The sequence below is a fragment of the Leptidea sinapis genome, chromosome 24 (genome assembly GCF_905404315.1).
Source record: "Leptidea sinapis chromosome 24, ilLepSina1.1, whole genome shotgun sequence".
NCBI classification, from domain to species: Eukaryota; Metazoa; Arthropoda; class Insecta; order Lepidoptera; family Pieridae; genus Leptidea; species Leptidea sinapis.
The window spans coordinates 12684950-12706792 of NC_066288.1; the positions used below are offsets into that span (position 1 = coordinate 12684950).

Consider the following 21843-nt stretch of genomic DNA (forward strand, 5'->3'; position numbering starts at 1 on the left):
ATTATTGTCACTATATTTCTACGAATCTACCATATGTTCGAGAAAAGGAGAGCTCATGCGAAGAATATACAAGAAACTCAATAGCTACTCTTTTCAAATAGGTATTCTTTGTTAGAAAATCTAGTATTTTTGGTGATGAGCTTATAAATATACAAAATAAATACTAAAGGATTACGAAGTAGAATTTGATACAATAGCTAAGTTTAACGTGTAAGTAAAACGGGAAAATGAAAGAACAACTTGACCTTCCGACTATTTCAATTGATATCTACTGTATTCAATAAATCTCGATTTTTTTTTGTCAATTTTCATTTATTTTTTTAACTCACTCGTGTAAATCATTGAGTATTTCTGTTGCATTACTTTACATAGATACATGTATATAAAATAATTTGAAAGACGATGAAGCTGTAACTGTTGATTTAAAAGAATGACAATGAGTGTCTTGCCACTTCTTCTCATTAAAGCTCAACCTTCATAAGTGCCATTTATTTTACCATAACAAATACAGTGGTTTTGATTTGCTTTCATTTTCAAAGCAATCAAATTATCAAAATCTTCCCAGTGACATAGGTAATGCTAAGTTCTGCTATACCAAGCGACCACTAGGAAAAATTTCTTTTACAACAGTAATTATTAGTATTTCGATCTTTCATTAAAAAAAATACGAGAAAGAAGACACCTACCGGTTTTCTCGCAAGACTCTGCCACGTGAAATTCAGCTCTCCAATAGTAGCAGGAACAGGCACCAGGAAGTTGAGGGCGTACAAGTTGATCTGACCTTCTCTCACGTAATACAGTTCTGCAGTCAGACCTGTAGCCAAACAAATAAATTTTAAATAGGAAGAAACAGTAGATATTTATGATGCTAAAATACAAAAAATATAAAACTCATGCGGCCTTACAGATAAACTTGGTATAAAGTTAAACCTGAGAATAACCAAGAATAATATGCAAAATGTTGACTATATAGCTGACTACACTGTCAATACAATGATAATGCTACTTGCATCCCGTGCCACTAAAGAAATTAAAATTAAATGATAATGCTAAAGTTTTCCAAATGTCAGGCAGCGTTGCAAATAAACGCGGGAAACGTGATAATATAACCGAATAAACCAATCATAAGCAAAATGTCTGTTTGTAAACATTTTGCATATTCTTGGTTTATTCTCAGTTATAACTTTATACCAAGTTTATTTGAAAGGCCGAAAGTGTCATTAATTCATATATTTCAGAAAATTTATTGAATTAGGCGTTACTTTGCGGAAATCCATAATTATACAAATGATTTAAGTTTTCTTAAGTGTTAATTCCGCCAATACTGCCAGGCAGTCTCGTGCCAGATTTTGGCGAGACAACACGTCCTGAGGATGCCTCGTGTAGAGGCGAAACACGTGTCGAATTGTTTTAAAAACAAATATTGGCGGAATTAGCACTAGAGAAAACTTAAATCATTTGTATCATATATTTCAGTTTAACATAAGCCTATTACTTATTTACAGTGTACGCGAAGTGGTACAATCAACTGCACCCGTTAACTGTTTTGAGTTTTTTTTTTCTTTTAAGAATAATGATTTCTTTTTCTTTTCTTACTTACACAAGTAAGTCAAAACGTTTGAGTAGTTTCGGTGTATCAGTTTACATACATTGTATAATATAAATAATGTATAATGTAAAATGCTGATACTGTTAATATCGATTTTAAGTGAATAAATGATTTTCTTTCATTCTAAACTACCTTGCATAATAATACAAATACCTACATTGACAGTGTTTATTTAACTTTAAGGTTTAACATATTCGCGTAAGAAATAGAAATCATTAGATTCTGAAATAGATGGCCTTTAGAAGTCTAATCCAATTTATAACAGCCATTATACTTACACACAGAAAACATACTAACTTTATATTTCTCAATAAATGAAGGTGTTAGTTTTAAGTATCAGACGCAAACGTTCTTGGTATGGGAATTATTCCGTAGTTTGCGTAAGATGAAACCTAAACAAAAAACAATAATACCCAGTAAATAGAAACCGCGTATTGAATAACAATCGGCGTACAAATCAATGCGCATCGATAACAATGAGTAACGGGCAAAAACTAAGTTGTGTGCCCGCGTGTCGCGTGGCGGCAAGATCCAAGCAAAGCAGGCCGCCCCGTGTAACCACCTGTCCACAAATCATGGGAACCCGTTTCAAGACCGACCGTTTTCAATCATTTAAAAAAAAAGACTTGATAGATCACTCTATTGTTTTATCTACTCCTAATATGAGATTTATTATATGCAAGAGGCTCACGTGATAGGAACTCGTGAGGCAACCGTGCGTGGACATCCGCAAAACCAAGATAATAAAGAGCTGCGTTGTCAACCTCTAAGGTGGGAGCATGCTCAAAGCTTCAAAATAACGCAAATGTTATATGTATTAGGGTCTTTAACCACCTTCCAAAGAATATTAGGTGCCTAAAACATTAATGCATAAAAAATAAAAATTATGGTTAATAGATAAATGCTTTTATAGCTTAAAAGAATTCTTTAGCCAAAAATAATAGTATTTAAATGTAATTTTTTGAGAGGTACCTACAAACTAATGTTTATTTTATATTATACTAGCTGACCCGGCAAACGTTGTTTTGCCATATAAAGTATAATTCACGCGATAGTTTTATAAGTAATAAAATATTGCTTATATTATAGCCTGTACATCAGTTTGTTCTATTGTCAATAGTTTTTGCAGCGCACGCAAAAATAGGTTTTCGATTTTACACCTTGTGTTACAAAATAGCAATTTTATTACGGATCCCTAATTTTGAAAAAAAAAACATAGCCTATAGCCTTCCTCGAGAAATGGACTACCCAACACTGAAAGAATCATTCAAATCGGACCAGTAGTACCAGAGATTAGCGCGTTCAAACAAACAAACAAACAAACACTGCAGCTTTTATATATTAGTATAGATTATTGAATTAAAGCTATGTAATGTGTATTAATGACGTATAAATATAAAAATTCCAATATTGACAATCAAATATTTGTATGCCGATATATTGGCGAATTGTGCTGTACACCAATTAATTGTTAACAACTATGTTACCACGATTCATACAAATAAATCATTTCATTTCATTTCAATTCATTTCATTTCAAAGTCCCTAAGTCGTATCGGTTCGGGAAAACTGCCGACGGTAATTGATTTCAAACAGTAGCTGTGAGAAAAAGAATTTTTACAAAACATGACGCGGGTGCAATTTCGCATTTTAACGTAATTTCCGGTGCTGGTATCAAACCGTACAACACCTCTGAGCATTACTTGCGATATATGCAGTAGAAAATGCAGAAGGATGTGAGTATCAGAGAGTCAAGGCTATAGGAGATGTGTTGATCGTTGTTGGAGGACGCTATAAAAAATATTTTGCCAAACCTTACAAACTCATTATCAAACGACGATATTACATTGTAATCCATATTTCATATAAAAAAAAAAGCCCGCTGAGTTTCTTGCGCCCATTCTTCTCAGGTCTGAGGCAGTCTCTTTTGAATGGGTGGTAGATTTTGACGTTCAATAAGTGATTATAAATCCTATTTTGAATAAAAATATTTGAATTTGAAACTAACTACAATTATGTCCAGAATGGGTACATAAATGAAATATTTCCTAAAATCCCTCCACTAAAGTTACTCCAAAGCTGATGAAGTACACAATCAATTGAATAAGAAAAAACTTATATCATATACATCTCAGTCGCATGCACAAACATCGGTCCCAAACATACATTTCATATTATTTTTATAATTTATAATAGCACTAAAGAAGAATTATGATACGCAGCCCGATATGGGATGGTTTCTAGGAACTGTGAGGACGCAGATCGCATCACCGACGTGTCTCGTTACCATCGTATTATTTTACATAATTAAAATTTATAGAGGCTGTTTTGGTATTCATCTTGGGTGCTTCAAACTATCATTTACAGGTTTTTCTCAGGCAGTGTCATAAAATTAAATGATAAATTCAAAATGCAGAAGCCAGAGTTTAGTTGCGTGAGTGGCATTATAATAAGCGTCAGATGAGATATATGAACTTATATAAAATTTAGGTATTTTTCAATTAGTCGCCTTACTATTTAAGAATAAGTACTTCTTATCCGCATATAAGAACTCATTGTTCTATGGTTGGCCGTAATGTTAAGGAATATTTTTTTTACAAAATTGGAATATTGGCGCGGATGAGAACACTATCAAATAAGACAGATTAGAGAATGAAGTTAAGTAAGAAAAGTCACAAGAACAGAACGGCCGTCAACCCAATATAAAATAATATGTATTAAGTTATAAAATGAATGTAATGTATTTGAGAGTATTAGATTATTTGAATACAACGATCCCGCGTGTGAGGGAGGACTCACGCGCTACAGTACTAATGTACTGGGTATATAAGAGGAATCGAAGAAGGCAGTTCATACGATGAAGGATAAATTAAAACAAATAGGAGGACCCCTGTAGACAATAATAACGCAAAATCGGAATAAATGAAAGAGCTCGGAGGAGGATTTTGTCGAAGGACAAACAGTCAACAGGATACAAACTGCATAAAAGTTACTGCAGATTATAATAAGTTAATACAGCTTAGTGTATAAAATTTACTAAGTTATTTTTATTTAAATGTTAACTGAAATAAGGTCTTTATTATTTAAATTAATATGGTGCATTAATAATATGTGAAAATTTTCATGGTTATGATCAGTGCACATTTTTTATTAGCTATGATATAGCTGTTGATGATAAAACATTTTACATGAATATTTCTGTTGTTTTTATACTATTTATAGCATATTCTGGATGAGAAAGTAAATTTAACTTAAGGGAACAGGCCAAATTTACATCAACATCAATGTGTGTACTCTAAATTTCTATGCCTTCGAAATAGAAAAACTTGTTTAGAAGACCCACTACTATCTAGACAAGCCTTGTCCATCAATAGCATTTTAATATCGTATCATATATTCTTTCATACATATATCTATCTAGAAATATTAATAAATAAAGATACAACATTGTAAGCCACACAACTAAGTCTTCGCCCAAATCAAGTTTCAAGAACAAATAAGACGACGAAAATTCATAAAACGCGATGCGACCGGTTTGATAAATTCATGAATTCAACATCACTACCAACACAGGCGTGTTTTACTGCTGTTAATAATACGATAATCGTAAATCGGTGTCCTATACAAACAAGTTTGTGGATTTTGTATAAGTATGCAAATGAAGCGCGGGACGAAGAGACGCGTCATTAAAATGATAATTTTGACGCCATTAATGTAATATTTGTTTATTCACGCCGCGATAACGATTAGGTGCTAACGAGAAACATAAATTAGTAATTTATATGTATACAAAATTAATTAACAAGGGAACGGTCGGTGTATGATTTTGACAAATTAATTCGACATCCACCAACGGCTCTCGGAGATACTATTTCGTAATTGTTGCAATTTAGAAATGCTTTCGCCTAAATTATGGTTAATTCTTGTCAGAGCAAAATTGAACAATTATTTAGAAGGGTAACAACAATACGATGGCATTACGACGGACGAGTCTTAATGTATGCCATAATTTGCTGCATATACTATTTGGACACTTTCGATATAACACCTTAAAAATTCTATAAAAGCTTTGATAAGATGTAACTAATCATTGTATTCTGTTAAGATATGAACGGGAAAGTAAACCCTAAAATTCACATGAGGTTCTATTGCTAATTTAGTTTTTCAAATATTATCCGCATTATCTTCATTACTGGCGAAAATCGTCTTAAGGGATATTTTTTACAAAGGCAATATAAATTATAGAACGACATCTTCGTTCTCCACCTCAAAAAGAACCCCCAGCGAAAGAAAGAGATTGAGTATGTGTAAGGCAAGTAAAAGATGGAGACCTTTATCTGACCTTGGATCGCTATCATTTCTTATTTGTGGACAAGGGATAAATTTCCGATTATAATAATAATTATGTCAATCGACTTCATTTCTTCCAATTTAACTACCTGATTGTAGTGACGTCACGGGTATATAATGATATTATAATAAATCTAGGTAAGGTCAACTGAGAGAAATGCGTCAATGGGGTAAATGCTGCTTTTTGCCAATTCTCAAAAACGAATCGAAATCGTCACTTAAAATAGAAACAGAAAGGGCGTTGTACGTTGGATTTTAGACAAATCTACCATTTTAAAAGTCACTTGTATTTGCGCCAGAGGAGCAGTGAGAGGTGAGTGCTTACAATCCATAAAAATCTATGGTTTCTGATTAATTTTTAATGAGATTTAATATTCCAAATTCACAATACATGTTTGCTCGCTGCAAGCGTAGTTTTTCTTATGTAAAAGCAGGACAAACGAGCGTATGGGTCCACGTACGGTGGCAGTGGTCAAATACCATAAGTTGACTCACGGACTAGTAAAAAAATAAGGACTCCGTGTCACCTTAAATAACAGTGTAGCACCAAAACAAGCCGATTAACGTGTAAATACATAGCTCCACGCACACACGTACACTACAACAGGCCGATAGGCGGCCATTATGAGAATTGTCTTCGTCTGTGACAGATCAGTTTGCGTCGCAATAAAATATTTAAAAAATTCCGTCGTGCGTTGTTAAAATTATAAAAACAATAACATAAAAGTATATGTGGATATATGATTATTTAAGGGAGAAAAAATTGTGTAACTGGTATACCCCGTAACCGCACACACACTAGCATTACGGTGCTTCACTTGCTAATATCACGGCGCGGAGTCCTTCTTTATTTACTAGTCCGTGAAGTTGACTAGCACGTATTTGCTCTTATTTCATAACAAAGCAGAATACAACCTAACAATGATAAGCTCTATCCAGTTTAGAAAGTAGCTTCTTACGTCAGAGTTCGTAAAATAATTACAGAAATAACCACACAAAACAAGAAACACGATACGATCTACAAAAGTTGGAATGTCGTTGATAGCAACTAGTTAATAAATTGTTTCCTTGAAAATTAAAATCAGATTAAACTTTAATGATCGCATAGAAAGCTGTACCTAAACTCTGATTATGCAATCAAGATTTGACAAAAATAGCTTTTCGAGTATTCCCATAGCGTGTTCATAAGACTACTGAGCGGTGCCTTTGAGCGGCGGTAAAAAGAAACAAAGTACTTGATATGACAAATAACACAAGATAACTAAAGTCGAGTCGTGGCGCCCATTTTTTTCTGTTAACATAAACAAAATTAGTTCTGAGGCCACCGAAAGTCGCTACTGTTTCTCAGCCCTCGATCGGCGAGACCGAATGCTAATGCGGCTAATGATAACAAAAAAGAGACACTATGTATGAAGAGTGGCCCATTCTTTGAACCAGTGAGACATTGCACAAATTAGCAAATACATATTTCCAAAACTTTAAGCCAAATACCTAAAAACGCACGCCAAACAATCTGATGATGTTACATGTACATTATATCTAAAAATAAATGAACATAATAGCTCATTCGATTCAGAATGACGAGAGGACGTCTAGAAATTGTGTTATGAACAAATTAAGATGAAAAAAGATAGCAATTAGTTACATTTTTTTAGACGACGTTACGAATCGAATGAGCCATCGGTCATATTTTTAGGAGCTTTATCAACCACAGCTTTTTACTTTTACTCACGGCTATCAATAACATCTCCAGTATATGAAATGCTCTAAGGAAGCTATGAACGAACAAAGAAATATTAAATACCGCACAGTTCATTGTGCACCGAGATCGCGAGAAAAATCACGCCCGCGCGATATCCGCTGCTTTCAATATTTCGCACCTCCAAATAAAGCGTTCATTATATTCGTACAAAAAGCATTTGTACCGGGCGTACAGAATGGGCATACAATAGCGGCTGATATTCAATATAGAAAGAAAGCTGCTCCCCTTCGCTAGGCGACGATTTAGGGAGGTATTATCGGTGAATTATGCGGCCGAGACGCGCAAGAAAATAAAGCATAAGTGGAGAGGTGTTGGGAAATAAAGGTGTGCAGGGTTATGCACTTGGCAGCCTCGAGGGTCGAGGACAAAGCCGTCGCATATTATTTCTGGATGACTGCGTTACTCCGCAGATTTCCCACTGATACCGCAAAAAAAAGGTAAGCTCAGTATTAGTATGATTTTCTTGCAATCGATGATTGTTGAAATAATCTAGCAAGCTCACGCTCTCAAATGACATTTGTTTGCAACATTTACAAAGAGTTTGTTGGATCTTTGTATAAACAAATGTGTTACGAAATTCAAAAGAATTGTTAGAAAATCGTTTGTGTGGTTAAAACGGTTATTATGACATAAATAGCCATACTGTAATGAAATTTAAAAAAAAAATCCCGCCGAGTTTCTTCTGACGTGTAGTGAAAACCCCAATTTTTAATAAATTAATTTTTAAAGTGTACACGGAAACTGTTTTTTTGGCTATTTATATAGAAGATTTAGAGCTGAAACTTTAAATGCCTCTAACTCAAACGTGTCTTTGTGAGGTTTGAGCCCTTTTTGCTTAACTACGTCCAATTAGTTTTACAATGGCTTTTCGAAAATCAAGACATACAGAGCGTTCACAGTAAAACTGTTCATCTAACCGCTAGATAAACAACAGCATTTAACAACTCCGCCACATCCCTTAACAACAAGTAATAATGCACGTCATAAAACATACAACGTGCCAGGAATAGCGTTACATGTCCCGTAAAAATCTTCGGGAATACATAAAACTGTGCTATTAGAAGCTGCGTGGCGCAATGGCGACAGCTTTATTGGCCGATACCGGAAAATGTCGTCTTAATGTCCCCCGACCATCTGACGGACTGTCGCCTTACGGATTTCACCCACGGTCGATGACTTTCCATCCGGGAAACATAAAAACAAACAATGACAGATTGTTAGGAATTCATCTTTTTATACTTGACATCGACAGACGATTCTGAATCAATACTGTAGTTCATTCTCTACCGAAAAATACCAAGGCTAGGCAAATAGATGATATCGACGAATAATAAACATCAAAACTTAAATCAGATCTCTACATATTCAAGGAAGGTATTCCCTGCGAGATCGAATCTGAAATAAGGAGAACAAAGTCACAAGATGGACCGATGATGTGGTCAAGATCGCCGGACTAGGTAGGATAGGCAGTGCAGGATTGACCCTCATGGATAACTTTGGGGGGGGGCCTTTGTCCAGGAGTTGACGTCTCTCGACTGAAATGACGCTGACTACATCTCAGTGATTGTTTGTGGCCAAATCCGAAAGACGAGACGTAATACCCACCTTATACTAACTGTCAAAGAGTTTTTCATCCGTATATTGATCAGCGAACACAAACATAACATTAACCAACACATCATGCAAACTACTTACTTCCTATTTTATCAAGTTACAGCAGCCAAGAACCTACAAAGTTGCTAATTATTCCGCTAACCGCATCCTTCCACGCGGGCTCACTACGCGGTATTCACACTATAGTAGCTACACGACCTGTCTCTCGCCTCATCTAATCTAATACATTAGCCCTGCTCTCACTTGAATAGACGTCTTAGAAAACATTTTACATACATACTAGGGAGGCTCCTTTGCACAGGATGCCGGCTAGATTATGGGTACCACAACGGCGCCTATTTCTGCCGTGAGAGTTTCGGTCTGAAAGGCGCCGTAGCTACTGAAATTACTGGGCAAATGAGATTTGATATCGTATGTCTCAAAGTGATGAGCGCAATAATTGAAGTGCCGTTCAGAATTTTTGGGGTTTTCCAGAATCCTGAGCGGCACTGCATTGTAATGGGCAAGGCGATCAACTACCATCAGCTGAACGTTCGTAGACATCTATTTAAAACTGACATCGTCACAGAGTTGTCATTGCATAAAAACTTTAGGATGTAGAGTAAATCAATTTTAACACCTACACAGATTTTTTAGCTCAGAATTGAGTGCGAAATGGGTCTGTTGAGCAGAAGATCGACTCCCTTCCCTACTTTCAAAAAATCCAAGGACTACCTCATCTGCGACAATTTACCGGAGCAAACATAACATTTAAATCACCCAAATCTACAAATATATACGTCACTAGATGAATCCACTACATTATTCCTCTATACTTAAACGAGACTCCCACAGAAATTCAAATATTGTATAAAAACAAATGAGTCATCATTAAAAAAATACTTTTTACAAAATCCATCATTAATATTATAATTTAATACGCTGCTAGCTAAGTAGACAACTAATTCACTAATTTGTATCTAATTGTTAACATTTAGTCGATAATCTATTTTCAATGCTTTTTATTGATTACTTACTTTGTTTACGGTACGATCTATTATGTAAAAAACTGATATTTAAAATTGTTCTTTTCTTTTTATTTATTTTATTATATTATTTATTTATGATTTTGAGCGGCTAATATACCGAGATATAAGTGTGTCTTATTGTATTTTAAGCTATTTACATTGTGTTTAAAAAAAATAAAAAGATAATAAGTAAATAAGTTAGTTAGGCCTAAATTATACTGCAAAGCATGTGGTTATTAATATAAAAGATTAATAATGATACTAAGTTGCAATCTACAAACACATTTGAGATGAAAGGACGGTGTGTTGATCATAAAATTTCAATAACCGATAAAATAAAACAGTACGACATCTAATACGCTGTTCAATAAACAGACAATGTTATTTCTAAGCCCTGCCCGCTAAGGAGATTACGTTTACGGTTTCAATTTCGCGGTCCTTCAATAAATTACCCTGGATTTGGACAAAAACTGCGATCCCCGCATTGTCCTGTCAATTTGTGGTGATTTGTTCGTGACGATCAGGCTGTTGTGGATTCTCATTGGACAGCGTTCCTAAACCTTCATTATTAGTTTTACCGTTGCCAGTAACCGTTCGTTCGAAATTTAAAGTCATGTCAAATACATTTTGGTAATTCACTATTTAAGAACATTTTCTACACCAATATATAACACTAGCTGACCCGAAAGCTGTTGTTCTTTTCATAATAAAAAAAAACTATTGCGGGTGAAATTTCACAAAATCCGTTCTTAGCTGACCTCTACTCGGCGAAAGGAATATTCCTACCAAATTTCAAGTCTGTACGTCTTATGGTTCCAGAGATATCGTGATGAGTCAATACATATAGGTGGTAATCTCTTATATATAATTTAATAATTAATTAATTCAATTATATAATTCGTATTTTGTTCTTATTTTAAAAATCAGTGAAAAGCTTCGTACCTTTAAGTAGGTCAGCCATCAGTCAAAAGAAAAATAGAATAGGAAATTATTATCTTTACTGACCCAAAAATTTTCCAAACATCCCTCTGTACTATAAAGTGTAGCTATCAAAGAAAAAACAAAGTCCATTAAAAAAAAATACGAAAAGATATATGGGTAAACAAAGGATTGCCACCCCTGCTGGTAAGAACGATATCCAAGTGAAGTCAGGTGTAAAACTTTCCAAGTTTTTTCGAAGTTACCAGACCGGAAACGAGGTAACACGTTCTCGCATTGTTATTTTAGTTTTATCCTTAACAAGATTTGTCGATCTCGTAACTACAACAGTACAAAGACTTGGAAATTAAATCTTTGGTGAGTTTGAAGGAGAAGATAATTTAAAATGCATTTAACCAATCAATATTGTGCATGTTCGTTTCTTAAATTAGGCGTTTTTATAAATGGCTAGCGCTTAGCAGAATGTAACCATTCCACATGCAAACTAAGCTGAGTATTTGAGGTCCAAAGACTAAAGATAGTTATTGTTTTGTTTTGTGACTTTTTGTATATTTTTGTGGATGTGTTCAATATCTTTGCTACAAATACGAGAAGTGAGATGGTTCCTTTTTAAATTAGAAATATCGGATAAGTTTTGTTCGGGGTGTCAAACAGTAATTTTTTATGATTTTGTGGACTGGTTCCATTCTGTTAAGCGTAGTTAGGACATATATTAGTAAAAACATATTATATGTTAGTAAATCTAACTAACAAGGTTCTAGAATTCTCGTATCGTGCTAAAATGAAGAATTGGGTGCGTTATTACACTAAGACTAATTTTCGATGAGAACCCTTCTTTCTAACGCCTTAAATTTACCTAACAAATAGTTTAATATTGAATACAAAATTAATTAATCGATTAAAAAAATTACTGCCAAATCAATTAGCCGCAACAAAACTTAAACACGATGGAATAAAACGCATTAAAGTATCGCTGTGTCTTACTTAAAAAAGTATTTCTTGAATTTTTTGTCCACTTCAACACATAAACTACATTCAAAGTCAAATATACTTTATTCAATTAGGCTTAAACTAAGCACTTTTGAATCGTCACTATAAATATTTCTTTTAAATGACTGAATCTACCATATGTTCCGAAACAGTAGCGCTCGTGAGAAGAACATACAAGAAACTTTCAATCAATAGAGCAGGGGTGCTCAAACGGTTGATCGCGAACGTCAGGTCGATCGCGAGTACTTTTTGAGTCGATCTCCAGAAAAAAATTCGATATAGAACTATTCACAGATTTTATTTTAGGTTACTAAAATCTGTAATTTCCGTACTATCTTATGAAAAGTATGCTCAGGACATGCAGATTCAACATCCAAAGTCACTCATTAGTTAAGTTTATAACTCTAGACACTAGGACGCGTTTGTTTTATAAGAACCAATAAACTCACAATTTTGAATAATTATGAGATTTTTCATTGATATTTTAGAGCAGCAAAACTAATATCTATGTCATCGTGACACTCTACCTAGACGACAATCCTTCATCACACATACTTGAAGCCTCTCAGAGTCGATCGATCGTAGTCTAACAATTTTGAGGTAGATCGCGAGCAGTTCAAGCTTGAGCACCACTGCAATAGAGTATTTTACAATATACAAAACAAATTAGATTGTGAGGTGTTGTATCCAATATATGAATCGTGTTCAATGTTAAAAGCGTTTTAAAAATCTAATATTTCACAAAAAGTAATACTGAATAAATTGTATAAATATAAATTATCGTATACTGGACGCATCAACCTTTAGAGCTTGAATTCATTGTTTGTGTAAGGATGCTTCGTGAACATGATTTTTGTGATTACTGTCATTATTAATAGTAATCGCATCCAACGAATATGGTGTTTCTACCAAACAAAGAAAATTTAAGATCCACTTTGATATACATATATTCATTTATGCTACAAATTAAAAGGATAAAGATATATGCAAAAATATAAATGATTTGAGTTTTCTTTAGTTTCTTTCCGCCAATATTTGTCTTTAAACAATTCGACACGTGTTTTGCCTCTACACGAGGCATCCTCAGGACGTGCTGTCTCGCCAAAATCTGGCACGAGACTATTGGCGGAATTAACACTAAAGAAAACTCAAATCATATAATTATGGATTTCCGCAAAGTAACGCCTACTTCAATAAATATACAAAAATATTGAATAAGGCCGGGATCGAAATATCTAGAAATACTTGTATATAGAAGTTCATAGTTAAAGCAGGATGTAGCTACCTATAGCAGGGTACCCTCAAGTATACGATATATGAGCAACGTAGGAATTCTTGAATTTACGACAAAATCAACGTGCGGAAAATTTATAGAGGGTGCGAAGAGGGCTCGGAGGTGTGGCGTGTAATCATGGCCCATACTTCACCGACACAGCACAGTTCACACCTTCCCCGGCGGAATTAATAACAGCAACCGACACTCTTACAATCACTGGGAACATCCCGGAAAACACACGTTTAATACACTTAAAACATCTCGTTTTTATCACTGACACGATATTACGATATTTACATTACATGTATGTGTGGTTTTAATCAATTTTTGCCTATTTTCGAATCCTTATTTTCATTTAAAAAGTACGTGTTTACTTATGGTATTATTATTTCTTTTGCTATTCTACGTTTGTAGAAAGAACAATTTTGTTTAAATCTTGAGACGATGGCTTTGACAATTAATTATTAAATAATGAATACGACTGTATGGGCTTGAACCCTTTGCCTGTCCTAATAAAGGACGAAGAAACCAAAAAAAAATACCGAAAATTTTAGGAACCAAATTCAGCCTGTTACTTTTTTGTTAGAGTGATGCGCGCGCATCTTAAAATTTCACTCTCATTATTTTTTCATAACGCGCCTAGATACATATAACTTCAAAAAAAGTATACCTATAATATAAATATAAGTAACGACATAACTCCATATATACTATATATTAATTTTCAAAAGTCCCCAAATTTACTTGGATCTTAAATCACTCGTTATAGTATCTCGATGTTCAGCGGGTCTAAAACTACATTAATCCGGTGTGACAGTTTACGTGCCGCTGCACATAATTAAGGATACGGAATCCAATAACATCTGGTCCTGGATGAGCGCAAAAAGTTGGGAAACATCCAGTCTGGCGAACTAATACGATGGTATTAACCCCGCTCGAGGCACTGCCAGGGGACATCGATCAAATGGATATTTTTAAACGCTCCAATGGGCTCGATTGCTGTGTAGCTGTTACATTGCTGGTGATATTTAAACATGTCCTAATTAACACGTAAGCTTTGTTTACTGGCGGAGCAATGTTGTTAATGCTTTATCTATTATGTAGTTTTCGATCCTGGTACCTACTAATTAGTTAATGTTTTATTAACAAAACGAGGTTGATAAAACAATTTGGATACAACTATATATATATATATATATATATATATATAAGGAGCTATACGAAAAGTGTGAACACAAAATTTACCTACATCTTAGACAAGAATAAAAAATTTGCTCGGGATATACCTAACTAAGTTTAAAGGTACCTACGCAACAAAAATGAAACTATCCAAATAACCTACGAACCTAGCGCTCTTTCTTGTTTGAATGTTTGTTCTCTATGCGTTCCGAAACCATTGATTAGATTTATTATAGATTATTTACGGCCGTTCCCAATATTCAGTGTATCTCCGGTTCTGGCCTACTTGAGATTAAAATCGTAACTATCGTTGACTTTTCTGTCCCAATAAACTTATCGACGGTAACTCACACTATCCGTACGCTGTCTGTCAATGGGAGGACGAGCTTCAGATTATTGACAGCTAGTTCCTGACAGTAGAAGGTAGTAATTTATCTCTATCTGTAGATAGTATATTGCGAACGGCCATTATATGTCTAGATCGACTATGACAGCTGAGAAAACGTCGACAAAAAATTGAGTTTAGAACTAACCTTAATTTTGCGAAATTCACGCACACTAACACTAAGAATCATACAAATCGCGAGTGTAAGACGTAGCTTGTCACGCACACTTAACTAATATTGCGGCCTATTTTTATCGCTTGTCTAACAGCAAGGGACATATAAATTATGCAAGAGATTAATCATAATATTGAAAATAATTACTTTTATCTACAGTGTTCTGGGTTTCTGGATCCAAAATCTATACATAAAAGAAGTGTTGTTTTATACTCATTATTTCTGTTTTAATACTAAACGTGGCATTGCAACACATGGTAAATAATTTAAACGTTTACAATTCCAAACACAAATACAACATCAACGAGTTACGTAACAAAGACTTCATCGCAACAAAACAAAATAAAACATCAGTGAATTTGTAATTACTGTTTCTTCTGCTCTAGTGTTCCGATTCGAATAGTTTCGTTAATGTTCCGTAGTGTATAAATATTTGTTCGAGCCCGATATTCCGTACAAATAAATACGGAAGTACTCAGGAGTTGTGTATGCGTCGAACAGGGATTTATTAAATAACTAGATGACCCAGCAAACTTTGCATTGCCATCACAGTTAACAACTGTAGTTAATCTACCAACTATTGGTAGCTAAAGTTAAGTTTGTTGTTTACCTCCTGAGAAAGTTAGAAAAATACAAAGATTCTAATTAGTTATTCATTTTAAACCATTCTTTCAATTTGATTTCTGAACGACACATCAAACGAAAAACAAAATTGTTGTTTTTATTTAATTCCAAACATTTTCATAATTTTTACACCTTTTAAACCTTCTCTGGACTTCCACAAATAATTCAAGACCAAAATTATCCAAATCGGTCCAACCGTTCTCGAGTTTTAGCGAGACTAACGAACAGCAATTCATTTTTAATATATAGATAACATTAAAAGTTAAGTCGAGATAGACTTTTATTGGGGATGTACATGTTTTTACAATTATGACCCCAGAGAACGTATAAAATAAATGTTTAGTACGTGGGTACGTATGAACAAATGTGAAAAATTACAAATATTTTATTGTTTAGGTACTTAGATTAATTTCATCACTACAATATTGTATATTTTATTAAAAAGAGCGCAAAAAAGAAAGCTGCGATAGTCACTTGCGCTCCTTCTTGTCAGAGCAGAATTGTTTCACAGACAGAGACATCCAAAAGAATTCTAAAGAAATCAAATTTGAGGAAATAAACTCTTTATCCTTTTTTTATGATTAAAGTTAAGTACCTAGTCCTACCCGTGTGTTGACTTAAAAGCTCGCGCATTGAAAATTATTATAATTACTCCTATTATCCTACTAATATCTTCACTTTCTTAGCGTGCGTCCGTGCAGAATGGGATGTCGCTATGCTAACTTAATGACTGACAGGCTTGCCCTGCATGTCTCAGTATGACAAATGACAACTCTCTCTGTTATTCCTACTTAAACATTTTATTGAGATAAAACCTTTAGTTGCGAATACAACAGGTAACTACTAGTAGAATTTATAAACAATCTGATAACACCATTTGAAACATAATACAAAAGTTATCCAATTAACAGACTTAACATACAACAGCAAGGCGCGAGCGAGTTTCCTTTAAAGGACTCGGCTGATGAAGAAATTACAAACGAGAATAATATTATAAAGATAGCTGGCCTGGTAGTGGGATTAAACGAATCGTGACTTGTGAGCGCGACTACGACTCGTAGCCAGTAGATAAACATAATTGATTGTCGGACAACAGCCTCCGTTATTGTTTAACTAGAGGCTGTACTCCGCCGGGAAATCCATTGAGCTCTATAGCTTATAGAATACGCCATGTTTTAATTCGAATAATAATTAATTTTCGTAGTAAATATTACGCAGTTTGAATTTTAAAAGTGATTTTACCTGTATGTATGTTCGTTTGTAACCGAATCATTTGGGCGCAATTTTGACCCACTTAAAACGGCCAGATTTCGTTCAATCTGTGTAGATTTATCGAGGACCGATGACAATACATTAATTTGATAAAATGATTCCATTTTTCAATTTGCGAAATAAGATTTTTGTTAATATCTGTATATAATTTTTTTCCAACCATTATCTTTTCTAACTTTCTTCTCTTTAAACTATTTCTATTTGTTTAATGATTCTAAACTATCACGCTCGGCTATTTCACGCTCGTTAAGGCTAAAGCAAGCTCGAGTGAGATCAGTCGCAGTATATTTTACAAGAGAAATTAATAGGTAATTAAAATTTAATACTTATATCGCAAATTAATGTTTATGAATACCAAAAAAACAGAGTTTTGTCATATTATAAAACCTTGCTTTGATGAAGATTTTACTTCTTTCGTGCTTTTCTAATTAATCATTCGATTACATTAATTCAGCTACTATTCTTTCGGCATTTGCAAGGCTGTTATATATATTACTCCGAGAAAAATCTGGATGATAGGAACTTAAAGAAAATGAGCATAAACCCTATAAAAAATTATTCCGGTGACTTATTTGATGAGTGACACCCTAAATCGGATACCTAAACCAGTGTATTCAAATGTTGTAAGCCTTATGATCCGTCTTCAATCAATTCGACACGTGTTACGCCTCTACACGAGACATCCTCAGAAGAAGGTGACCCGTCAAATTCTGGCACGAGTTTTCAATTCAATAAACTTACCTAAACAGTGTCTTAATAATATAAAATTTAATAAAACCCTAACTCAAGAGATTAAGAATTAGAGATAAAATTCATCGCCCCCGTTTATTATCGAGAGTCCCTCCAATCGCTTACTAAGTCACCGTGAAAAAGGGAAAATTAATTAATTTGGTATTATAAAATATTGAGAGGTGTGAAAGATCCGTTGCTCTTAGCTCGGTCAAAGCCATTTGGATAACGTTTTAAGAGTTATCAATAGAAATGTCTATACATCTTTATATATATAATTCTTGTGTACGTGTGTTGACAGTGAACTCCTCCTAAACGACTGGCACTGGACCGATTTGAATGAAATTTTCTGTGTGTGTTCAAGTGGATTCGAGAATGGTTTAGATTCACAATTGAACTACCTCCTAAATGGCTGGAGCGATTTTGATGATGTTTTTTAGAGTGTTCCAGTGAATTTGAGATTGGTTTAGATTCTCAATAGATTCGACATAAGTATAATTCTCCTACGTATGTTAGTGATCTCCTCCTAAGGTCTGGACCGATTTTTCAAATTTAACACGGGTGTACAGGACAACGTCTGTCGGGTCCGACAGTATTAGGTATATAAATTTCTTGTGACACAATGTTACCTGCCATACTCCTCCGAAACGCTTGATCGATTTTATTAAATCTATATATATATAAGAGATTTCCACGTATATAGTCACTCATCACGATATCTCTGGAACCATTATAGCTAAAGACTTGAAATTTGGTAGGAGTATTCTTTTCACCGAGTAGAGGTCAGCTAAGAACGGATTTTACGAAATTCCACCCGCAAGAGTTTTAGTTTTATTATTAACAGAACAACGTCGGTCGGGTCAGCTAGTTTTACATATTGCTTATTCAGTAGGTCTGAGATACGGAGTAATCTATTTTTATACCAAAAAAAAAATTCGCATTTTTTTTAATATAATATGACAATACAACGTTGATCAGCTAGTATTTTTTATATGAGAATGTTAACGCAAACATTGGAAATCTAGCCCATCTAAGTAATGTTATGAAAAAATAAATAAATCACGTAGCATTTTAAAATATCCCGCAATATGTGCCTTCTCACCCAAAAAGACACGCAACACGACACCCAACAAAAAAACTCTCCCACTTCACTCAACAACTCGAGTGGCTAATTAAAAAGCGCAGACGTGAGCCGTATAGCAATGTTGCCAGGCAGACAACACCCCCCAAATTAGTCTTGTAACAGTTTAAAGCAATTATTGAGTCGGCCCACGTGCACTTCGAACGCAACGACTTCGCTTATCTAGGGATTAGGTATGACTGCGAGGTTATCGCACGGTAGCCCTTGTTGTAAAATCGATTTGTTATCAGGAGCCGTGTTATAACGTTACGAGATTTATTTTCGAACACACGATAAGATATGGCTTCCAGCTACTGATTTGTATTCGGAATGCTTCGGTGAAATTACGGATAGAAACTTTAGGGTAACGCAGATACCCTTAGGCTGAAGCGGGCAGTTAATACTTAAGGTAGAATAACAATTTATATTATAATCAATTATAATATGATTAAATACATAAATTCCTTTACCAGTGTAGAGGCTCCTTTGCACATGTATTTCTGGCGTGAAGCAGTAATGAGTGAACATTACTGTTTTTCGGTCTGAAGGGCGACGGAGCTAGTGAAATTACTGGGCAAATGAGACTTAACATCTTGTCTCAAGGTGACGAGCGCAGCTGTAGTGCGCTCAAAATTTTTGGGGATTTTTAAGAATCCTGAGCGGCACTACATTCTAATGGGCAGGGCGTATCAATTACCATCAGCTAAACGTCATGCTCGTCTCGTCCCTTATTTTCATAAAAAATATACACTTATAGCAGACGTTTAAGAGATGGTAATTGATACGCGCCGCTCAGGATTCTTGAAAAAATCCAAAAATTATGAGCGGCACTACAACAGCGCCGAACCTTGAGTCATAAGATGTTAAGTCTAATTTGCCCAGTAATTTCACTAGCTACGGCGGTCTTCAGATCGAATCACAGTAATGCTTACACATTACTGCTTCACCGCAGAAATAGGCGCCGTTGTGGTACCCATAATCTAGCCGGCATCCTGAGCAAAGGAGCCTCCCACTGGTGAAACTTCAAAAAATAGAGTCATGCTAAAGGCGAACGACTTTCAACACTTGTTCAACAAATTAAATTGAAAACTTGCATTTTGAACGATCAAAAAACGCAGGTGTTCAAATAGAGTCGCACAATTCCTAAAAAGCCTGTCACATTAATTCAAACAAAGTATACACTGAGGTGTCCAGTGACAATACAAACGAACACGCATGTCAAATATCGCTTTGTAAATATTAAACGACCATACGGTATTACCTGAAGGATTTGTACCCACAATATACGGTACAGAAGCCGCTAATATTTACTTTGCAACTTAGAAAGGTTATGAGGGTTTGTGAAAGGAAAATATCGAAAAAGAATACAAAATACTTTCGATGAACGGTAAAGTATATTATTCATAGACTTACCGAGTGAAATTATTATAATTTATCAATTCTCGATACTCTTCAATTCAATATCATGATTTGTTCAAAATTTTATGAAAGCTTCCAGTTGCCAATTAATTGGTGTATTTTAATGACTCCCAGCAGGGTACTTGTAAAATGCTGAATTTGGGGGATTTAAAGAAATATCAACGGGAAGGGATTAAAATCGTTCATTTCAAGAGAGCAGTTCCGGAGAGTCGTAGAGAGTGCTCGACGTCGACTGCAGCAGACTGTGGCGCTCAACCCGTCCTATTTACATCCTGACAACATCTACCTTCGAAATGCGTAAAAATACTATCGCCTATATCAAGTGCGCTTTGGAACGCAAATATTTGTACATTTAAAATTGTAGATATATGTTATATTATTAAATAGGGATTTCTGTGTAATCAAATTATTTTTTGAGCACGCGTATTTTGTGTTGGTGCAGAGTATCTTTAAATTTTCTCCCTATTCTTCTTGATATTTCATAATTTTTTCCGACCCCTTCACCTTCTAGACAATTCCTTGCTCAACTTGTATAGATCACCTAAGAGATAAATATCAATGCAAAAATCTATATAGATGAAATCATGATGTTTTATATTACTATTTCCGCCAGGATAGCTCAAAATGTCTTGATAAGCGAATAATAAGAACTCAATATAAAGAATTGGCGAATAGCTTCCGTAACTCTTAACTCAGCTAAGAGGTAATAAATGAAAAGTCTATCAACACATACTATGTATAATATAAAAGAACCTACAGGCACATTGATTTTAAATAAATTAATAAAATACAAAACACTGATACTAATATAACCACAATCCCTGGAGTGGTAAGCGATGGATTGCAATGAATGCTAACAAGAAATAGCCCAAACATTAACGAGTATTTAAGTAAACAAACTAAAGGCTATAGTTTAAAATAAGCCATAATGAACAACATAAATGAGTCACGGACTCCTGCAGGCGTTGCGCTCAAATTAATCATGCAATCGAACGCCAAGCCGTCCGCTCTCATAAATAAAACGATAATCGAGGATCGTACGCAACTGCGAATTATCGAGTTGGCAGCCGTTCAGAAAATATGAACCGTCGTAATGACGATGGAACTCGTAAAAATACAACATTGCCGTGTAAAGTAAACAGTGGGCAAAACGAACAAGAAGGTCCGGACGTTCGCAAACTTTTCGGCTCGACTCCCAGCTTTAATACCGTTGGCCAGAAATAACATTACAAAATTTATTTATTCAAAATAAAGAAGCTATTGAAGCTAACTTAATTCCGTTGACAAACAAAACATTATAAAAAGAATATTCTCAAAATAAACTCTTGACGCTAAAGCAATACTAGTTTTAAAATGATCAAATTCAATGTTTTAACCTCCAGCGAAATTTTAT

At 34.6% G+C, this 21843-nt stretch overlaps 1 protein-coding gene across 1 annotated transcript in view; it reads right to left on the reverse strand.

Moving 5' to 3' along the window:
* LOC126971846 (tyrosine-protein kinase Drl-like) overlaps window positions 1-21843 on the reverse strand; it is a 65927-nt gene that overhangs the window by 13257 nt on the left and 30827 nt on the right. The window contains exon 2 of the mRNA XM_050818351.1: window positions 687-814. Within this exon, the coding sequence (XP_050674308.1) occupies window positions 687-814 (128 nt within the window). The remainder of the gene's footprint in view (window positions 1-686; window positions 815-21843) is intronic.